Source organism: Hylobates moloch, unplaced genomic scaffold, assembly GCF_009828535.3.
Source record: "Hylobates moloch isolate HMO894 unplaced genomic scaffold, HMol_V3 SCAFFOLD_3, whole genome shotgun sequence".
Classification (NCBI taxonomy): domain Eukaryota; kingdom Metazoa; phylum Chordata; class Mammalia; order Primates; family Hylobatidae; genus Hylobates; species Hylobates moloch.
The window spans coordinates 30,827,772-30,847,848 of record NW_026652278.1 but is presented as its reverse complement, the minus strand read 5'-3'; the positions used below and the strand labels follow the sequence as shown (position 1 = coordinate 30,847,848).

The 20,077-nt window shown below is 46.0% G+C and overlaps 1 protein-coding gene across 1 annotated transcript in view; it reads left to right on the top strand.

Moving 5' to 3' along the window:
* Positions 1-159: 159 nt before the first annotated feature.
* WBP1L (WW domain binding protein 1 like) overlaps positions 160-20,077 on the top strand; it is a 97,222-nt gene continuing 77,304 nt past the window's right edge. The window contains exon 1 of the mRNA XM_032179028.2: positions 160-375. Within this exon, the coding sequence (XP_032034919.1) occupies positions 286-375 (90 nt within the window). The 5' untranslated portion in view covers positions 160-285. The remainder of the gene's footprint in view (positions 376-20,077) is intronic.

Here is a 20,077-nt window from a genome sequence, read left to right as displayed (position 1 = left end):
GGCTGGATCGTTTCGTCTTCAAGAGAAGGCGGGACTTATATTTGATTGACAGCTACATTGATCAATGGACAAAGGGCAAAGGCCAATGAGGCGCTGGAACTGGAGAGTCTCTCGCGTGTCTGGGAGGGTGTTTTGCGCGGGGCGGGGTGGAGCAGGGCCGGAAGCGGGAGGGGAGAGTCAAACAGGAAAAGAAGGGAAGAAGGAAGAAGAGGGTAGAGGAGGAGAGGGAGGAGGAGGAGGGAGGTGGTGGCGGCGCCGTGGCGGAGGAGCAGGAGCAGGAGGGGGATGGAGAGGAGAAGGCTCCTGGGTGGCATGGCGCTCCTGCTCCTCCAGGCGCTGCCCAGCCCCCTGTCAGCCAGGGCTGAACCCCCGCAGGTAAGGGGGCGGGGGCGTCTGGGCCATGCTGGGTCCTGGGGGTCGTCGAGGCCTGGCTGGAGGGGTCTGAAGGAGTTTTGTTGCCAAGAGTTGAGGGGTCCCTAAAGGGGCGTCTGGCGTGGACAGGATCTAAAGGGGCGTCGGTGTTTAGCTGAGGGACACCTGTGACAGTTTTGGTGTCAAGGAGGTGGCAGAGGCATGATGCCAAGCGAGTGAGGGGCGTTTGAGACGGCAGGTTGGTTAGGTGGGCTGGGGTGACTGTGGCTGGATAGCGGTGCCAAGCTGGGGATGTGGGCCTTATTCGTGTCCCTCTGTGGAGCAGGTGTCTCAGGCAGCAATGCAGTATGTATGTCTGTGTGTGTAGGGGTACACAGGCTATTGAGTTGGCCTGTGAGGGAAGGGATCCTGAGAGGATATTTCTTTCAGGATGGACTGGGGAAAGTTCCGAGGGCATCTTAGTGCGTTTTAAAAAAAATTACTATGTTCCTGGGAGAGACTTGGCCCCATTTTTAAATCTGTAAGCCATGGCGCCCTTGATTGGAGGCAGGACTCTCAGAAGGCAGGTGGGATGAAACAGAGTGGAACCCCTCAGGAGGAGGAGCACACTTGAGCTGTAACAAGCTCTTGCTGTTAGGCTGGCTGGCCTGGGAGAGCAAGTCACGGATGCTGATCTGAGCCAGCTCAGGGCTTTTGACCAGAGGGTGGTTCTGATGCCAATATGGGCAGCAAATGGAGCACCCTAGCTTTTCTTGCTGGGTGGCTTGCTCTTTATCCAGGCAGAGAAGCTTGCTTGTGCTGATTCCAGCTCCAGCTGGCATTTCGAAACCCTAATGGGAGCGTTACTCCTGGTGCCAAGTTGGGTGGGGTGCAGTGGGGGCAGTCACCCCTCCTTCCTTGCATTTGGCAAAGCTTTATTATTCTTTTTTCTTCACTTTCTGTTCTTTTCCCCGTTTTTTCAGAAAGGCATACACACATAGACACATAGCGTAATGGCAAAGTCTATACAACTTAGTGCTTGAACTTGTGTTGTGAACAAGAGCAGAAACTGAGTACCAGCAAAAATACTTATCTTTTCCCTAGGAGTTTTAGGGCTTCCTTTTCACAAATACATCTTGTTTTGCCCATTATCCTCTATTTTAAAATACTGATTTAAAAATAAGTTGAAATTCACATGACGAAAACCATTTTAAAGTGAACAATTCAGCGGCATTTAGTACACTTACGATGTTGTGCAACTACCACCTCTATCTAGTTCCAAAACATTTTCATCACCCCAATAGAAAACCTCGTCCCTACTAAGCAGTTACTCTCTGTCTCCCTCTTCCCCCAGCCCCTGGCAACCAGCAGTCTGCTTTCAGTCTCTATGAATTTATCTATTCTGGATATTTTATATAAATGGGATCCTACAATATATGGCCTTTATGCCTGGCTTCTTTCACTTAGCGTAATGTTTATAAGGCCCATCCACATCGTAGCATGTACTAGTACTTCATTCATGTTTATGACCAAGTAACATTCTGTTATCTGTATATCACGATTTATTTATGCATTGAAGTGTCTAATTTTTCCTCAGGATATGTTTGTGTATACTAGAAATACCATGTGAAAGGAATGGAGCTCATTTTCTAGCCCAGTGTATTCCCTTTTCGAGGGTTGGGACCCTTCTGTTTTAGCCTTTGTTGGGGTTGTTTTTCCAGTGGAAATCATAAACTGGCAGAAGAAATATATTTTCTTTGTTTACTAGAAAAGTTATAGCCCTCAGGACTGGTAAAGTTAAGTATAGGTGTTGACAACAAAATATAGAATATAGTACATATAGAATTTACTTTTCCTTTGCACATGTCTGTTTCTGTAAGTATCTCGAAAAGGCTGTCCCCAATAACCAATAAATAACATCGGTAGAGGGTTGGTTTAGGAATGTCAGAGCCTTTGGAGATGGGCTGGTCAAAGATAGGAATTAGATCCACTTTTTCAGCAAGGGGGTTGATGGAAAGTGGAGGTTCCTACCAGGTCATGGAGCCTGGGAGGTGTTGTGAAGATGTGGAAAGGGATTGTTAATGTTATATCCTAATTGCAGTTTGCAAACCACAGGCTGCTTTCTTATATCTCTGGCACTTCTAATACTTAATTTTGAGGACAGGTGTCTTTTGTACTTTGTTCCATTTGGATGAATGCTATCACTGACCAACAGCTGTGACACGGTTACAATTCCTGCAGAGAAGGGAAAGTTTTTGTAATGAGCAGTGGCCCTCTTCCTAACCAGCCCCCACATACCCTCACTCCTGACGCTCTCTATACACTTCCATCCCCCACCTTATACCCCTGTCTCTTTCTGTCTGGGAGTACTAGATATCTATAGTGAGATTTCTGTTTTGAATTTTAACCTTCAGAATGCAGTTACTATATAATTATTAACTCTGAATCCACCGCAATTTAGTCAGTGTATTTTTTGGCATTTTTTTGGGGGGGGGGTGGGGGAAGGGGTTGCTTGTACAAATCAGTAAGGAAAAAAAAATCCCAAGGCCATTTTGGCACAGGGCATACTTTAAGTACCCTTTGTCCTTAATTCAACAATGAAGTCCAGCTAACTTTGAATTCAGGAGGACTTACTGTACTCATTCTGTATCGAATAATGGTATTGGTACCTTATTGCATTTCTCCCACAAAATTGATCTACTTACAATACAATCTTTTTTTTTACATACACATTTTTTTTACATACACAATCTTTTTTTTACATACACATTTACTATCAGAAATAAATGATACTAGGCAACTTGCTTTCCCTGTTACCAGCTCTGCCTGAAATAGCCATTTCTTGTTATGCAGGCAGGCCCTGGAAAGTTCATCAGCTAGTTCATTCTGTGGTTAGGAACTTAGACTTAACTCTCCTACAGGTTATGACATTACAACTCACAGACGTGAATCCTTAAATCTATAAAGAATGAAAAAGGCCAGGCGTGGTGGCTCACCCCTGTAATCCCAGCACTTTGGGAGGCCCAGGCAGGCAGATCACCAGGTCAGGAGATCAAGACCATCCTGGCCAACATGGTGAAACCCCGTCTCTACTAAAAATACAAAAATTAGCCAGGCATGGTGGCGCACCTGTAGTCCCAGCTACTCGGGAGGCTGAGGCAGAAGAATCACTTGAACCTGGGAGGTGGAGGTTGTGGCGAGCCAAAATCATGCCACTGCACTCTAGCCTGGTGACAGAGCGAGACTCCGTCTCAAAAAAAAAAAAAAAGAATGAGAAAACAGTAGAGGCTCCAACTAGTAAGGCTCCAACAGCCTTGGCATTTGTTTCCTCCAGTTAAATTATCATTGAGATACATAGAGTTTCTTTTGATTGTTTAGATTTAACCAGAATGTTTGTTTTTGTTGTTGTTTTTGTTTTGTTTCTGGGACAGGATCTCACTCTGTTGCCCAGGCTGGAGTGCAGTGGTGTGATGTGATCTTGGATCACTGCAGCCTCGACCTCCCAGTCTCAAGCGAGCCTCCCACCTCAGCCTCCTGAGTAACTGGGACTACAGGTGCATGCCACCACGCCCTGCTAATTTTTGTATTTTTCTGTAGAGATGGGGTTTCGCCATGTTGCACAAGCAGGTCGCGAACTCCTGGGCTCAAGCGATCTGCCCATCTCAGCCTCCCAGAGTGTTGGGATTAGAGGCATGAGCCACTGTGCCCGGCCTAAACAGAATATTTGACTATGTTATTTAAAACAAAGTTTTGGTAGAAATATCTTTTTCCATAGGGTAACTCAGCCAGTGGTTTAGGAACAAATCTCTAGAGATGCAGTCCTTACCTTTCCTTTGCCAAGCTTAAAACTTTGAGCTGGGCCGGGTGCGGTGGCTCACGCCTGTAATCCCAGCACTTTGGGAGGCTGAGGCGGGTGGATCACGAGATCAGGAGATCGAGACCATCCTGGCTAACACGGTGAAACCCCGTCTCTACTAAAAATACAAAAAATTAGCCGGGCATGGTGGCGGGTGCCTGTAGTCCCAGCTACTTGGGAGGCTGAGGCAGGAGAATGGCGTGAACCCGGAAGGCGGAGCTTGCAGTGAGCCGAGGTTGCGCCACTGCACTCTCCAGCCTAGGCAACAGAGTGAGACTCCGTCTCAAACAAACAAACAAACAAACAAAAAAAACTTTGAGCTGGATGGGGGCCCCAGTTCCTACTATTTTTTCCCACCTAACCCTCAATGGTATACCCTTTAGTTCCCACCTTACCTTTAGTCACCTCCATTCCCAGTTTTCAGTCTGGAAGCCCTACTCCATTCCCCTTTCTTACAAATGGTATTTCAATGCCATCACCATCATTCCTTCTTATACAATAGTGGGATGTGAGACTTCCAGATTCTAATCCCTTTTACCTCACCTTCTTAGTGCGTTTAATATACCAAAGTGTAAAATCAGCACCTTAAGTTTCTGTGAACTCTTTCAGTGGAATTCAGTAGGCATCAAAGAATGGGCATTTACTGAAATGTCTACTCTTTGCAGCAGGCTATTATTGCTAGGCCCTGGGAACCATCAAATGAGTATGGAATCCCTGTTCCCCAGGAGCTGGAAATCTTGTGGCAAGGACAGATAGCGCACACAGTGAATTGTAATCCAGAGGTTTTGCTGAAATGGAAGTACAAACAAAGGACTGTCAGAGCAACTGATTCTGCTAGGGCAAGAGGAAGATGGGGTGCCAGGAAGAACTTCATTAAGGAAAAAGCATTTGTTCAGGACTTTAAAGGTTGATAAGGATGAGTAGAGTATCTATGGACCAGGAAGGGGAAAAATGGATTCCAGTGTGGAAGAATGAAAATGAGAGAGTGTGTTTGGAGGTGACATGTACTCTGTGGCAGAAGCTTTGTGTGTGGATGTTTAGAGGAGTGTGGAAGTGGGGGAGGCTCGAAAGAGAGGCTGTTGTCACATGGTCAGGAGGCCTTTCATCCATTCATCTAAGGCTGCACCATCCAGTAGAACCTTCTGTGATGCTGGAAATGATCTCTCTCTCTGCCGTCCAATTCAGTAGCCACTTAGCCAGGTGGCTGCTGAGCATTTGAAATGTGGCTAGGATAACTGAGGAACTGAATTTTGAAACATATTTAGTTTTGAAACATATTTGTTTATTTATATATTTTTATTTTTTAGAGACAGAATCTTGCTCTGTTGCCCATAGAGTTTCTGTCGCTGGAATGCAGTGGTGTAGTCGTAGCTCACTGCAGCTTTGAACTCCTGGGCTCAAGCGATCCTTCCGCCTCACCCTCCCAAGGAGCTAGGATTATAGGCGCATGCCACCACACCTCACCCTATATTTAATTTTTTTTCTTTTTTTTTCTCTCTTCTAAAAAAAATTTTTTTTTTAGAGATGGAAGTCTCACCATGTTGCCCAGGTTGGTCTAGAACTCCTTGGGCTCAAGTGATCCTTCCACCTTGGCCTCCCAAAGTGTTTGGATTACAGGCATGAGCCACCATGCCTGGCCTAATTTTTTTTAATTAAAAAATTTTTTTTATAGAGAGGAAGTCTCACTATATTGCCCAGGCTGGTCTTGAACTCCTTGGCTCAAGTGATTTTCCTGTCTCAGCCTCCCAAAGTGCTGGGATTGCAGGCGTGAGCCACTGTTCCTGGCCCTCCATATTTATTTATTTATTTATTTATTTGAGATGGAGTTTCGTTCTTGTTGCCCACGATGGAGTGCAGTGGTGCAGTCTCGGCTCACTGCCACCTCTGGCTCCCGGGTTCAAGTGATTCTCATGCTTCAGCCTCCCAAGTAGCTGGGATTACAGGCACTGCTACCACGCCTGGGTAATTTTTTCATAATTTTTTTGTAGATACAGGGTTTCACCACGTTGGCCAGGCTGGTCTCGAATTCCTGACCTCAGATGATCTGCCCGCCTTGGCCTCCCAAAGTGTTGGGATTACAGGTGTGAGCGACCATGCCTGGCTGCCATATTTAATTTTTTATATCAACTTTATTGAGATATAATCAGGTCAGGCGCAGTGGTTCACACCTGTAATCCCAGCACTTTGGGAGGCCGAGGCAGGTGGATCATTTGAGGTCAGGAGTTCTAGACCAGTGTGGCCAACATGGTGAAACCTCATCTCTATTAAAAATACAAAAATTAGCATGTACCTATAATCCCAGCTACTTAGGAGGCTGAGGCAGGAGAATCGCTTGAGCCCCATAGGCAGAGGTTGCAGCAAGCCTAGATCGCGCCACTGCACTCCAGTCTGGGCGATAGAGTGAGACCCTGTCTCAAAAAAAGAAAAAAAAAGAAACTTTATTGAAATAATTTACATGCCAAAAAAATTCACCCTTTTACAGTATACACAAATTGGTGTTTCAGTATAGTCACAGAATTTGTGACTATCAGTGCTAATTTTAGCATATTTTCTTTTTTTTTTCTTTTGAAATGGAGTCTTGCTCCGTCACCCAGGTTGGAGTGCAGTGGGGTGATCTCGGCTCACTGCAACCTCCGCCTCCAGAGTTTAAGCGCTTCTCCTGCCTCAGCCTCCTGAGTAGCTGGGACTACAGGTGCCCACCACCACACCCGGCTAATGTTTTGTATTTTTAGTACAGACGGTGTTTCACTGTGTTAGCCAGGATGGTCTTGATCTCCTGACCTCGTGATCCGCCCACCTCGGCCAATGTGCTAGGATTACAGGTGTGAGCCACCACGCCCAGCCCAATTTTAGCATATTTTCTTTACCCCACAACCATGCCCGGCCCAATTTTAGCATATTTTCTTTACCCCAGAAAGAAACCCCATAGCCATTAGCAGTCACTTCCCTTTCTAGCCCCTTTTCTTCCATCCCTTAGTGACCACTGATCTACTTGCCATTCCTATGGATTTGCCTATTCTAGACATTTCATATAAAGGGAATGGTACACTATGTGGTCTTTTGTGGCTTATTTCACTTACCATAAGGTTTTCCTTTCTTTTTTTGAGACAGAGTCTCACTCTGTCGCCCAGGCTGGAGTGCAGTGGTGTGATCTTGGCTCACTGCAACCTCTGCCTCCCAGGTTCAAGTGATTCTCCTGTCTCAGCCTCCTGAGTAGCTGGGACTACAGGCACGTGCCACCATGCCCAGCTAACTTTTGTATTTTTTAGTAGAGATGGGGTTTTGCCATGTTGGCCGGGCTGTTCTCGAACTCCTGACCTCAGGTGATCTGCTGGACTTGGCCTCCCAAAGTGCTGGGATTACAGGTGTGTGCCACTGCGCCCAATCAAGGTTTTCTTTTTTCTTTTTCTTTTTTTCTTTTTTTTTTTTTTGAGACACAATCTCCCTCTGTTGCCCAGGCTGAAGTGCAGTGGGTGCAATCTCAGCTCACTGCAATCTCCACCTCAAGCAAACCTCCTATCTCAGCCCTCCTAGTAGCTGGAACTACAGGTGCGCACCCACACCCAGCTAATTTTTGTATTTTTTGTAGAGATGGAGTTTCGCCATGTTGGCCAGGCTGGTCTTGAACTCCTGGGCACAAGCGATCTGCTCGCCTTGGCCTCTCAAAGTGCTGGGATTACAGGTGTGAGCCACCACACCTGGCCAATGTGATATTTACTTAAAATAATTTAAACTAAATAGCTGTATGTAGATAGTGACTACATATTGGAGGATACTGATCTAACAACTCTCCAGAGTAGGGGTTTGGTACAGTCAAACCTAGTGGTCATGTCATGGGCTCTGGGGTCAGACCACCTGAGTTCCAAACTTGATACTGTCCTTGAGCAAGTTACATAACCTCTTTGTGCCTCAGCTTCCTCATCTATAAAATGGGAATTGTACTAGTATGGGGTTGTCATGAGGTGAAAAGACATAATCTATGTAAAGCTCTTGGAATATATTCAGTGATTATTAAGTATAATAATAATTATCACCATTATTGCTATTGGCAGTCCTCAGAGTGTATTATGGTTTGTAAGTTAGTGTCAACACCCAGACTAACTTCAGGAACTGAGATCTGGAGATTTTGCAAGTGACTTTCTTGATTCTGTTCTATGTCCGAATTTAGGTTTGGGGAGAATTTTGTCCTTCCAGAGGACATTAGTCACTGTTACAGCTTGGGAGTGCCACTGGTATCTAGTGGGTGGAGGCCAGGGATGCTGCTTAGCATCCTGGAATGCTCAGGACAGCCCCCCACGACAAAGACTTTTCCAGCCCAGAATGTCAGTGGTGCCGAGATGGAGAAATCCTGGCTTAGTGGGACCTGCTGTGGCCTTACCAGGTCCTGTTCATTATTGCAGAGCTTGGGGTCAGCCTTCTTGCAAGCACAACATAGCATTGTGAAGTGTATGAAATAACCTTGGACAGCAAGTTTTCGGTGGGACCTGAAGCTTTGCTATGCCGAATCTCACTGCCTTTCAGGTTTGTTGATGTATGTGATCAGTCAGCTCTGCCTTGTCAGCCAACATCAAACATTTTGAAAACACATTTTTTTGATCTGTGATTCAGTAAGCAGGTGAGCCTCCCTTATTTACCCCATCTTGAACTTTCTTTCCTCTTGCTTTGATCTGCTCTGTGGTTTTATTTTAAGAACATGATTTGCTTTGGTCCCAGTGAAAGCCTGATGGTCAGTTACTTTATTTTCTCAGTGTCCTCCATCGTCCTGCAACCAATCTGAACTGAGTCATGTTCTTAGAACTTTTTCCTTTCCCCATTCCAAGTCCTGGCTCTACTCTGATTTTCGGCCTCAGGAATGTTGGTTTGCTCTCACGCACGCTTAGCCTGTGGAAATCATTAGGTGTTCTCAGGGTCTGTCACAAGAGAAGCTAAGTGTCCTGGACCTCAGGGTGGCTGTGTCTTGAGGAAAGTCCTCTTTTCAGGCCCCCAAGAGGCAGCTCATCTGTGGATGTTTGAGCCGTCGGGTCTTTGTTGTCATGGGTATCTCGCATGGCTTTGGATTCAAAACTTCACCTGTCTTTTGAATGCCTGTCCACCCATACTCTTGAGAGGACCTCTTCCTTTCCTGCCATCAGCTGTTAGGACTAACACTTGGGAGATCATCAGGTTCCAGGTGGTAGAATGGCTTGGGTTGGTTCCTTGCTCCTACCACCCCAGTCATGTACACCACTGGGGCCGCTGATCCCACTGTAACTGCACAGCCAGTAAGAGCAGCCACTGAGTGATGGATTATCCTGCCTCCGCCTCCCAAGTAGCTAGGACTACAGGCACACACTACAGCAACAGAGAGTTTTGGTGGCTTGTCTCCTTGGTGGCATACAGTAGACAGGCTGAGGTCTGGTCTGTGGGCACCTCCCTTTTGAAACATCCTTTTCAGTTCCACTAGGTGGAGCAAAGTCTGGCCTGAAAACTGCATGCTATGTGGAAACCACAAACAAAGAAACACAAGTAAATCCAGAACATTGCAACCTGGGAGGTCAAGAAAGGGGAAACAAATCCCATCCTATTGAATTTTAAGGCTTGTTGATACCATTCTGAGCTTTCCTGATCTGGGGATTAAGTAGGTCATCCTCTCAGACTTGTAGATCGCCCGTCTTGCATGGTCTGGGTTTTTGGGATATGCTTGCATACTCAGTTACATTCCCATAGCTCTGATTTATTTACTTTTGGTTTTCTCCTTTCCACACTTTCTTCTGTGGGAAATCAGAGGAGTTGTTTATCTTCTGCTCCTGGTGCTGTCGTCCTCACAGTGCCAAAGCTAAGTTTTGATTCAAGATCTCAGGTGTTTAAAATAATTTAACTTAAACATTTTTGGAAGAGGTAAAAATAAATGTAAGATGTTACAAGAATATCTGTGGCTTGGAAGGGTGGGTCGTAAGATGGAGAGTTATGAAAACATGTCTGTTTTGATTTTTAAATATCTAGCAAGACAAATGTTATGTTGTAACACTTTTATTACACATTCTTTCAGATCAGAGGCATGCATTCATGGAGAAAATATTCGTATTTTTCAAAATTCTACATGTTGCTTTTTGGTTTGCCATTTCCTAATTTATTTTCCTCATTTAAAATCCCACCTGGCAGTTTCATCAAACACAGAAATGACAAGCAAAAAAACCACAGCTTAGTTTATTGATCAGATTTAAATATTTTTCTCTCTTAGTAGTTCGTTTGGGAGAAGAAATTACTATTTGGCTTTCTACACCAGGATGTTGGAATATTGTAGCCCTTTGGAACTTAAATACAGAATTGAATAGTGTGAGTTCATCCTGCTTACTCCTTTCTTTTTCCTTGGATAATTTGTCTTTAAGTTTTGCAAATCCCTTTGCTACATTTGGGAGGGGGTGAGAGCATAAAACCTACCCCAGTGTGATTTGGCACTATGGCTGACTTTCCATTTTGATTCCTTAGAGCTGATTGCTGCTTTTCTTTGAGGTTTAAATACCTTTCACCTTTTTTTTTTTTTGAGATGAAGCCTTGCTCTGTCGCCCAAGCTGGAGTGCAGCAGTGCGATCTCAGCTCAGTGCAACCTCCGTCTCCCAGGTTCAAGCAATTCTCCTGCCTCAGCCTCCCGAGTAGCCGGGACTACAGGCGTATGCCACCATACCTGGCTAATTTTTGTACTTTTAGTAGAGATGGGGTTTCACTATGTTGGCCAGGCTGGTCTCGAACTCCTGATGTAATCTGCCTGCCTCGACCTCCCAAAGTGCTGGGATTACAGGCATGAGACACTGCGCCAGGCCCCTTTTTAAAAATTTTTTTTTTTTTTTTAGCGTCAGGGTCTCGCTATGCTGCCCAGGCTGGAGTACAGTGGCACAATCATAGCTCACTGCAGCTTCGAACTCCTGGGCTAAAGTGATTCTTCTGCCTCTGCCTCCCAAGTAGCTAGGACTACAGGCACACACTATAGTGTCCAGCTAATTTTGTATTTATTTATTTATTTATTTTTTGAGACGGAGTCTTGCTGTGTCACCCAGCTTTAAAATACCTTTCACCATTTTTTTTTTTTGAGACGAAGTCTTGCTCTGTCGCCCAGGCCGGAGTGCAGTGGCACGACCTTGGCTCACTGCAACCTCCGCCTCCTGGGTTTGAGCCATTCTCCTGCCTCAGTCTCCCCAGTAGTTGGGATTACAGATGCGCACCACCATGCCCAGCTAATTTTTGTATTTTTAGTAGAGACGGGGTTTCACCATGTTGGCCAGGCTGGTCTTGAACTTCTGACCTCGTGATCCACCTGCCTCAGCCTCCCAAAGTGCTGGGATTACAGGCATGAGCCACCGTGCCTGGCCTTGTTTTATTTTTTGTAGAGGTAGGGTCTTGCTATGTTGCCCAGGCTGGAGTACAATGGTGATTCACAGGCATAGTCATAGTGCACAGCAGCTTTGAATCCCTGGCCTCAAGTGTTCCTTCTGCCTTAGCCTCCTGAGTAGCTAGGACTATTACTTTTTATTTGAGATGGAGTTTTGCTCTGTTGCCCAGGCTGGAGTGCAGTGGTACAGTCTTGGCTCACTACAACCTCTGCCTCCTGGGTACAAGCGATTCTCCTGCCTCAGCTCCCTGAGTAGCCGGGATTACAGGCACACACTACTATGCCTGGCTAATTTTTGTATTTTTATTAGAGATAGGATTTCACCATGTCGGCCAGGCTGGTCTTGAACTCCTGAGCTCAAGTGATCTGCCTGTCTTGGCCTCCCAGAGTGCTGGGATTACAGGTGTAAACCACTGTGCCCAGCCTACATTCTTTTTTTTTTTTTTTTTTTTTTGAGACGGAGTCTCACTCTGTCACCCAGGCTGGAGTGCAGTGGCGCAATCTCGGCTCACTGCAAGCTCCGCCTCCCGGGTTCACGCCATTCTCCTGCCTCAGCCTCTCCGAGTAGCTGGGACTACAGGCGCCCGCCACCACGCCCGGCTAATTTTTTTGTATTTTTAGTAGAGACGGGGTTTCACTGTGGTCTCGATCTCCTGACCTCGTGATCCGCCCGCCTCGGCCTCCCAAAGTGCTGGGATTACAAGCGTGAGCCACCGCGCCCGGCCCCTACATTCTTTTTTAATTGCACGAAAACAGCACATGCTCATAACAATGTTAAATAATAGAAAGATTTAAAAATGTTGGCCAGGCGCGGTGGCTCATGCCTGTAATCCCAGCACTTGGGAGGCCAGGGCGGGCGGATCACGAAGTCAGGAGATTGACCAGCCTGGCCAACATGTGAAACCTCGTCTCTACTAAAAATACAAAAATTAGCCAGGCATGGTGGCGCATAGCCGTAGTCCCAGCTACTGAAGAGGCTGAGGCAGGAGAATTGCTTGAACCCAGGAGGCAGAGGTTGCAGTGAGCCAAGATCGTGCCTCTGCACTGCAGCCTGGGTGACAGAGCAAGACTCTGTCTCGGGGCAGGGGGTGGGGGGGAAGGGATCATTTGTAATGTAGCATTTTACAACATGCATTTTTTTTAACCTTAATATACTGTGGACTAATTTCCATATTTTAGATACTCCTCTGATTTCTTAAAATACCTGTATGCTGTTGCTTTATACCGTGATTTATTTAAACATTTCTCCATTGTTAATAGAGTTTTTGCTATTTCACACAGTGCTACCTTGAACATTGTTGTACTTATTTCTTTTTGCAATTGTGCTAGATTCCTAAAAGTGGAACTGAGGATTGTGTGGTTATAGGGTACGCACATTTAAAGGCTGGAGTAGATAGTGCCACGTTGTTCTCCGGTATGGTTGTGTCAGTTTACATTCTCATCAATAGGATCTGCAGGCCGGGTCCACTGGCTCATGCCTGTAATCCCAGTACTTTGGGAGACTGAGGTGGGCAGATCGCTTGAGCCCAGGAGTTCGAGAGCAGCCCAGGCTGGAGTGCAGTGGCACGATCTCAACTCGCTGCAGTCTCTGCCTCCTGGGTTCAAACAATTCTTAGGCCTCAGCCCCATGAGTAGCTAGGATTACCAACGTTTGCCACCACACCTAGCTAATTTTTTTGTATTTTTAATAGAGATAAGGTTTTGCCATGATGATCAGGCTGGTCTCAAACTCCTGTCCTCAATGATCCATCCACCTTAGCCTCTCAAAGTGCTGGGATTACAGATGTGAGCCACCACGCCCAGCCCAATTTTTAAATTTTTTATAGAGACAAGGTCTTGCTATGTTGCCCAGGCTGGTCTTGAATTCCTGGCCTCAAGTGCTTCTGCCTCAGCATCCCAAGTAGCTGGGATTACAGGCACAAGTCACCGCACCCAGCGATGCTATTATTCTTGTTTGCACATCATTGTGCCCTTGAGTGAGAAGAGTGATGAGGTCACCACCAATGCGGACGGGCGCTGTTTGTCAAGTATGGGGGTCGTCACCCATCTTGACCACAGGGCTAGACCACATGTGGCTCTGTCTGCTCTCGTACACAGTACTGTGCTGCAGTGAGGGGGATCCTTGACTCCTGTCCCCAACCTCCATTTGGCACGTCCTGTTCTGAGGGGAAGATGGTTTCTGAGCCTTTTTTTTTCTTTTTTTTTTTTTTGATACAAGGTCTCCCTGTGTCACCCAGGCTGGAGTGCAGTGGCATGATCATAGTTCATGGCAGCCTGACCTCCTGAGTTCTAGCGATCCTCCCACCTCAGCCTCCTTAGTAGCTGGGACTATAGGCATGCACCATTATGCCCAGCTAATATTTGTATTTTTAGTACAGACTGGGTTTCACCATGTTGGCCAAGCTGGTCTTGAACTCCTGACCTCCAGTGATCCTCCTGCCTTGGCCTCCCAAAGTGCTGGGATTACAGCATGAGCCACTCTACCTGCCCCCGCCCTTTTTTTTTTTTTTTTTTTGAGACGGAGTCTCACTCTGTCACCCAGGCTGGAGTGCAATGGCACGATCTCAGCTCACTGCAACCTCTGCCTCCCAGGTTCAGGCAATTCCCCTGCCTCAGCCTCCTGAGTAGCTGGGACTACAGGCGCCCGCTACCGCACCTGGCTAATTTTTGTATTTTTAGTAGAGACGGGGTTTCCCCATGTTGGCCAGACTGGTCTCGAACTCCTGGCCTCATGTGATCCGCCTGCCTTGGCCTCCCAAAGTACTGGGATTATAGGCGTGAGCCACCATACCCAGCCCTTTTTTTTTAAGTAACAGTTTTATTAAGATCTAATTCACAGACTATAACATTCACCATTTTCAAGGGTATAATTAAGTGGTTTTTAGTATATCCACAAGGTGGGCCACCATCACCGCTATCTTAATTTCAGAATATTTTCATCACTCCAAAAAGAAGCCTTATAGCTATTAGCATTCATTCCCCTTATTTTCCTCCCTCCAGTCCCTGGCAACCACTAATCTACTTCCTGTTTCTATGGATTTATCTATTCTGGACATTTCATATGAATGGAACCATACACCATGTGGTCTTTTTTCAAGGTTCATCCATGTTGTAGCATGTATCAATACTTCATACCTTTTTATGGTTAATTAATGTAGGGTCCAGCCCTATGGGGCTTAGCGGGTGTTCTCCCCGTGTGCGGAGGCGAGAGATTGTAATAAATAAAGACACAAGGCAAAGAGATAAAGAGAAAGCAGCTGGGCCTGGGGGACCACTACCATCAAGATGCAGAGACCGGTAGTGGCCCCGAACAGCTGGGCTTGCTGATATTTATTGCATACAAGACAAGGGGGCAGGGTAAGGAGGGTCAGTCTTCTAAGTGATTGACAAGGTGAAGCAGGTCACGTGATTACAGAATGGGGGGGCCCTTCTCTTTTAGGTAGCCAAAGCAGAGAGAGAAGGCAGCATACGTCAGTGTTTTCTTCTCTGCACTTATAAGAAAGATCAAAGACTTTAAGACTTTCACTATTTCTTCTACCGCTATCTACTACGAACTTCAAAGAGGAACCAGGAGTACGGGAGGAGCATGAAAGTGGACAAGGAGCGTGACCATTGAAGCACAGCACCACAGGGAGGGGTTTAGGCCTAAGGATGACTGCAGGCAGGCCTGGATAATATCCAGCCTTCCACAAGAAGCTGGTGGAGCAGAGTGTTCCCTGACTCCTCCAAGGAAAGGAGACTCCCTTTCGTGGTCTGCTAAGTAACGGGTGCCTTCCCAGACACTGGCGTTACTGCTTGACCAAGGAGCCCTCAAGCAGCCCTTATGTGGGCGTGACAGAAGGCTCACTTCTTGCCTTCTAGGTCACTTCTCACAATGTCCCTTCAGCACCTGACCCTATACCTGCCGGTTATTCCTAGGTTATATTAGTAATGCAACAAAAAGTAACATTAAAAGCTAATGATTAATAATGTTTATAATAATGATTGATAATTGTCCATGATCATCTCTATATCTAATTTGTATTATGACTATTCTTATTCTAACTATTTTCTTTATTATACTGAAATAGTTTGTGCCTTCAGTGTCTTGCCTTGGCACCTAGGTACTCTTTTGCCCACAAATTAATACTCCATTTTATAGATATACTCCATTTTATTTATTCATCAATTGATGAGCATTTGAGCTGTTTGCAGTTCGGGACTATTATGAATAATGCTGCTGTGAACGTTGGTGTACAAGTTTTTTGTTTGTTTGTTTTAGAGATGGGGGTCTTACTATATTGCCCAGGCTGGGGAGTAAGCTATTCACAGGCAAGATCATAGCTCACTACAGCCTCCAACTCCCAGGCTCAAGTGAATCCTCCTGCCTCAGCCTCCTGAGTAGCTGCGACTACAGGCACATGCCACTCTGCCTGGCTTGATGTACAAGTTGTTATGTGGAATTGTTTTTAATTATCTTGGGTATATACCTAGGAGTGGAATTGCTGGGTTATTTGGTAATGCTATGTTTAACTTTTTGAGAGACTTCCAGACTTTTCTGAAGCAGCTGCACCATTTTACACCCCCACTAGCAATGTGTGAGAGTTCCAGTTTCTCCAACACTTGTTATTGTCTGCCTTTTTAATTACAGCCATGCTAGTGGGTGTGAAGTAGTTTCTCATTGTGATTTTGATTTGCATTTCCCTAATGACTAGTAATATCAAATATTTTTTCCTGTTCTTATTGGCCATTTGTGTATCTTCCTTGGAGAAATTTCTATTCAATCCTTTGTCCATTTACCCTTATCTGACTCGGGGGCCAGAGGTCTTCCCAGTGAGTGATGCCCAGGGTAAGATTTTCTTTTAAACTGGGCTTGGTCAGGGCTCTGGCATTTCCAGACCTGGCTATGTTCCTGCCTAGTCTTGTGACCCTGGGCCACTTAACCTCTCTGAGCCTTCCTTATTTCTTTGTTTCTTTCTTTTTTCTTTTCTTTCTTTCTTTCTTTTTTTTTTTTTGAGATGGAGTTTTGCTCTCCTTGCCCAGGCTGGAGTGCAATGGCATGATCTTGGCTCAACGCAACCTCCGCCTCCCGGGTTCAAGCGATTCTCCTGCCTCAGCCTTCCGAGTAGCTGGGATTACAGGCATGCACCACCACGCCCTGCTAATTTTGTATTTTTAGTAGAGACGGGGTTTCTCTATGTTGGTCAGGCTAGTCTCGAACTCCTGAGCTCAGGTGATCGCCTGCCTCAGCCTCCAAAAGTGCTGGGATTACAGGCGTGAGCCACCGCGCCCGGCCGAGCCTTCCTTATTTCTATCAGCATTGCCCAGAGACTGCTCTGAGGCCAGCCATTCTGTGATAAGAGGCCCATGTGGTCAGAGAAGGCTCCCCTCTCGTTTGGGGAGTCTTAGTGCGTATGCTTACAGTTCAGCTTCTGAACAGCCACACAGTTAGGACACCTATATGAATCTTTTATCCAATATATAAATTGCAAATGTTTTCTCCCGTTCTGTTTTGCCCCCACTTTTTTTTGAGATGGAGTCTCTGTCATCTGGGCTGGAGTGCAGTGGCACAATCTCGGCTCATTGCAACCTCTGCCTCCCGAGTTCAAGTGATTCTCCTTCCTCAGCTTCCTTAGTAGCTGGGAATACAGGTGTGTGCCACTACACCTGGCTAACTTTTTTTTTATTTTTAAATTTTTTGTGTTTTTGGTAGAGACAGGGTTTCACCATGTTGGCCAGGATGGGTTTTTTTTTTTTTTATTTTTTTTTTTTTTTTTTTTTTTGACACGGAGTCTCACTCTGTTGCCCAGGCTGGAGGGCAGTGGTGCGATCTTGGCTCACTGCAGCCTCTACCTCTTGGGTTCCAGTGATTCTCCTGCCTCAGCCTCTCGAGTAGCTGGGATTACAGGCACCTACCACCATGCCTGGTTAATTTTTGTATTTTTAGTAGAGATGGGGTTTTCCTGTGTTGGCCAGGCTGGTCTGGAACTCCTGACCTCAGGTGATCTGCCTGCCTTGGCCTCCCAAAGTGCTGGGATTACAGGCGTGAGCCACTACACTCAGCCTTAAATTTTTTTATGTTTAATTTTTTCTTTTTTTGAGACGGAGTTTCACTCTTGTTGCCCAGGCTGGAGTGCAGTGGTACAATCTTGGCTCATTGCAACCTCTGCCTCCCAGGTTCAAGTGAGTCTTCTGCCTCAGCCTCCTGAGTAGCTGGGATTACAGGCACCTACCACCACGCCCAGCTAATTTTTTGTATTTTTAGTAGAGACAGGGTTTAACTGTGTTAGCCAGGATGGTCTCGATTTCCTGATCTCGTGATACACCCACCTCGGCCTAATTTTTTGTATTTTTAGTAGAGACCGGGTTTCACCATGTTGGCCAGGCTTGTCTCGAACTCCTGATCTCAGGTGATCCACCCACCTCGGCCTCCCAAAGTGCTGGGATTATAAGTGTGAGCCACTGCGCCCGGCCTTTAATGTTTAATTTTTTAGGGACAGTGTCTTGCTGTTGCCCAGGCTGGAGTGCAGTGGCGTGATCACAGCTCACTGCAGCCTTGAACTCCTGAGCTCAAGCAATCACCCTACCTTAACCTCTCCAGTAGCTGGGACTACAAGTGTGTGCCACCACATCTAGCTAATTTTTAAAACAGTTTTTTTATAGAGGCGGAGTCTCCCTATGTTGCTTACGTTGGTCTAGAACTCCTGGCCTCAAGCATTCTTCCCACCTCAGCTTCCCAAAATGCTAGGATTACAGACAGGAACCACTACAGCTGGCCATCTTTTAGAGATCGCACCACCCCAGACTGGGTGACCCTGTCTCAAAAAATGAAGAAGTAAAAATAAATAAAAAAGGAATCTCTAAAAGATAACAATGTTCCTGAACATTACTGTCATCCCATAGCATACCCAGAAAACTTGACAGTAATTCCTTAATGTTGTAGGATAGGATCTTGCACTTGAGAATTTAAATAAGATCTAAGAATAAAAATATTATTACAAAATTCAGCTAATTATGACAGTTCTTCAGTTTTCTTAAGTAATTAGCCCTCAGTAAGTTCCTCTACTTGAAAAAATGTTACTCCCAATGGTACCCTCAATCCCATGATAATCAAAAGTGCTCTTCCAATCCCAGCATTCTCAGTCTTACTTGAACAGGTCTAGTATTTGCATTTTAACCATAACCTTTTTTCCACCCTGCAAAACTTGGTCTTTCATTTTCTTTGACACACACATCCATTTCCAACCTTTGCTTAGTGTATAAAGTGAAAGATTAACTTACGACTTTTGCCCTCAATTTTTAGTGAAGAGAGAATTTTGGGGAAAATCCTACTCTTATCTGAGATTGCATAAATGTTCAAAGAAACGTGGAGAAATGAAGAGACCCTGCCAGCGTATCTTCTCCTCTTCCCAGCTCTTCGGGGGTGTAAGCTGTGGGTCCCTATCCTGTGTTTGGCTGACTATGCCTACCCTTCCGGTACAGTACTGGGGGTTTCAGGTGAGCAAGGCTGCTGAGGGAGAAATGGAACATAGAATTAATTAATTAATTTATTTATTTATTGAGACGGAGTCTCGCTCTGTCGCCCAGGCTGGAGTGCAGTGGCGCAATCTCGGCTCACTGCAAGCTCCGCCTCCCGGGTTCACGCCATTCTCCTGCCTCAGCCTCTCCGAGTAGCTGGGACTACAGGCGCCCGCCAACCACGCCCGGCTAATTTTTTTGTATTTTTAGTAGAGACAGGGTTTCACCGTGGTCTTGATCTCCTGACCTCGTGATCCGCCCGCCTCGGCCTCCCAAAGTGCTGGGATTACAAGCGTGAGCCACCGCGCCCGGCCTGGAACATAGAATTTAGAGACTGAGGCTGGGTGCAGTGGCTCACGCTTGTAATCCCAGTACTTTGGGTGGCCAAGGTGGAAGGATCACTTGAGCCCAGGAGTTTGAGACCAGCCTGGGCAAGATGGTCAAACCCTGTCTCTACAAAAATAAAAAAATTAGCTGGGTGGTGTGGCTCATGCCTGTTGTCCCAGCTACTTTGGAAGCTGAGGTGGGAGGATCACTTGAGACCGGCAGGCAGAGGCTGCAGTGAGCTGAGATCATCGCACCATTGCACTCCAGCCTGGGTGACAGAGGAGTGCAACGTTTCACTCTTTGTCTCAAAAAAAAAAAAAAAAAAAGAATTTGGAGACTGAAAGACACTGGAGAGATAACGATACTGTGAACAGATGTTCAGTTAGAAAGAGAGTCTGTGCTGCTCAAAATATAGGAGATTTGGGGTTGAGCAGACTCCTTAACTGTGTGACTGTTCCGAGGCTTAACCGTAAGCTTATACATTGTGACTCCACAAATGAGATGGTAGACTTTGATTACATGGGCCTCTTATCACAGAAATGGCTGGCCTGGGAGGGGTCTCTGTGCAATGCTGATAGAAGTAAGGAAGGCTCAGAGAGATTAAGTAATTAGCCCAGAGTAATGAGACTAGGTGCTAGCATGGCCAGATCTAGAATGCCAGAGACCTGGAACAATTTAGT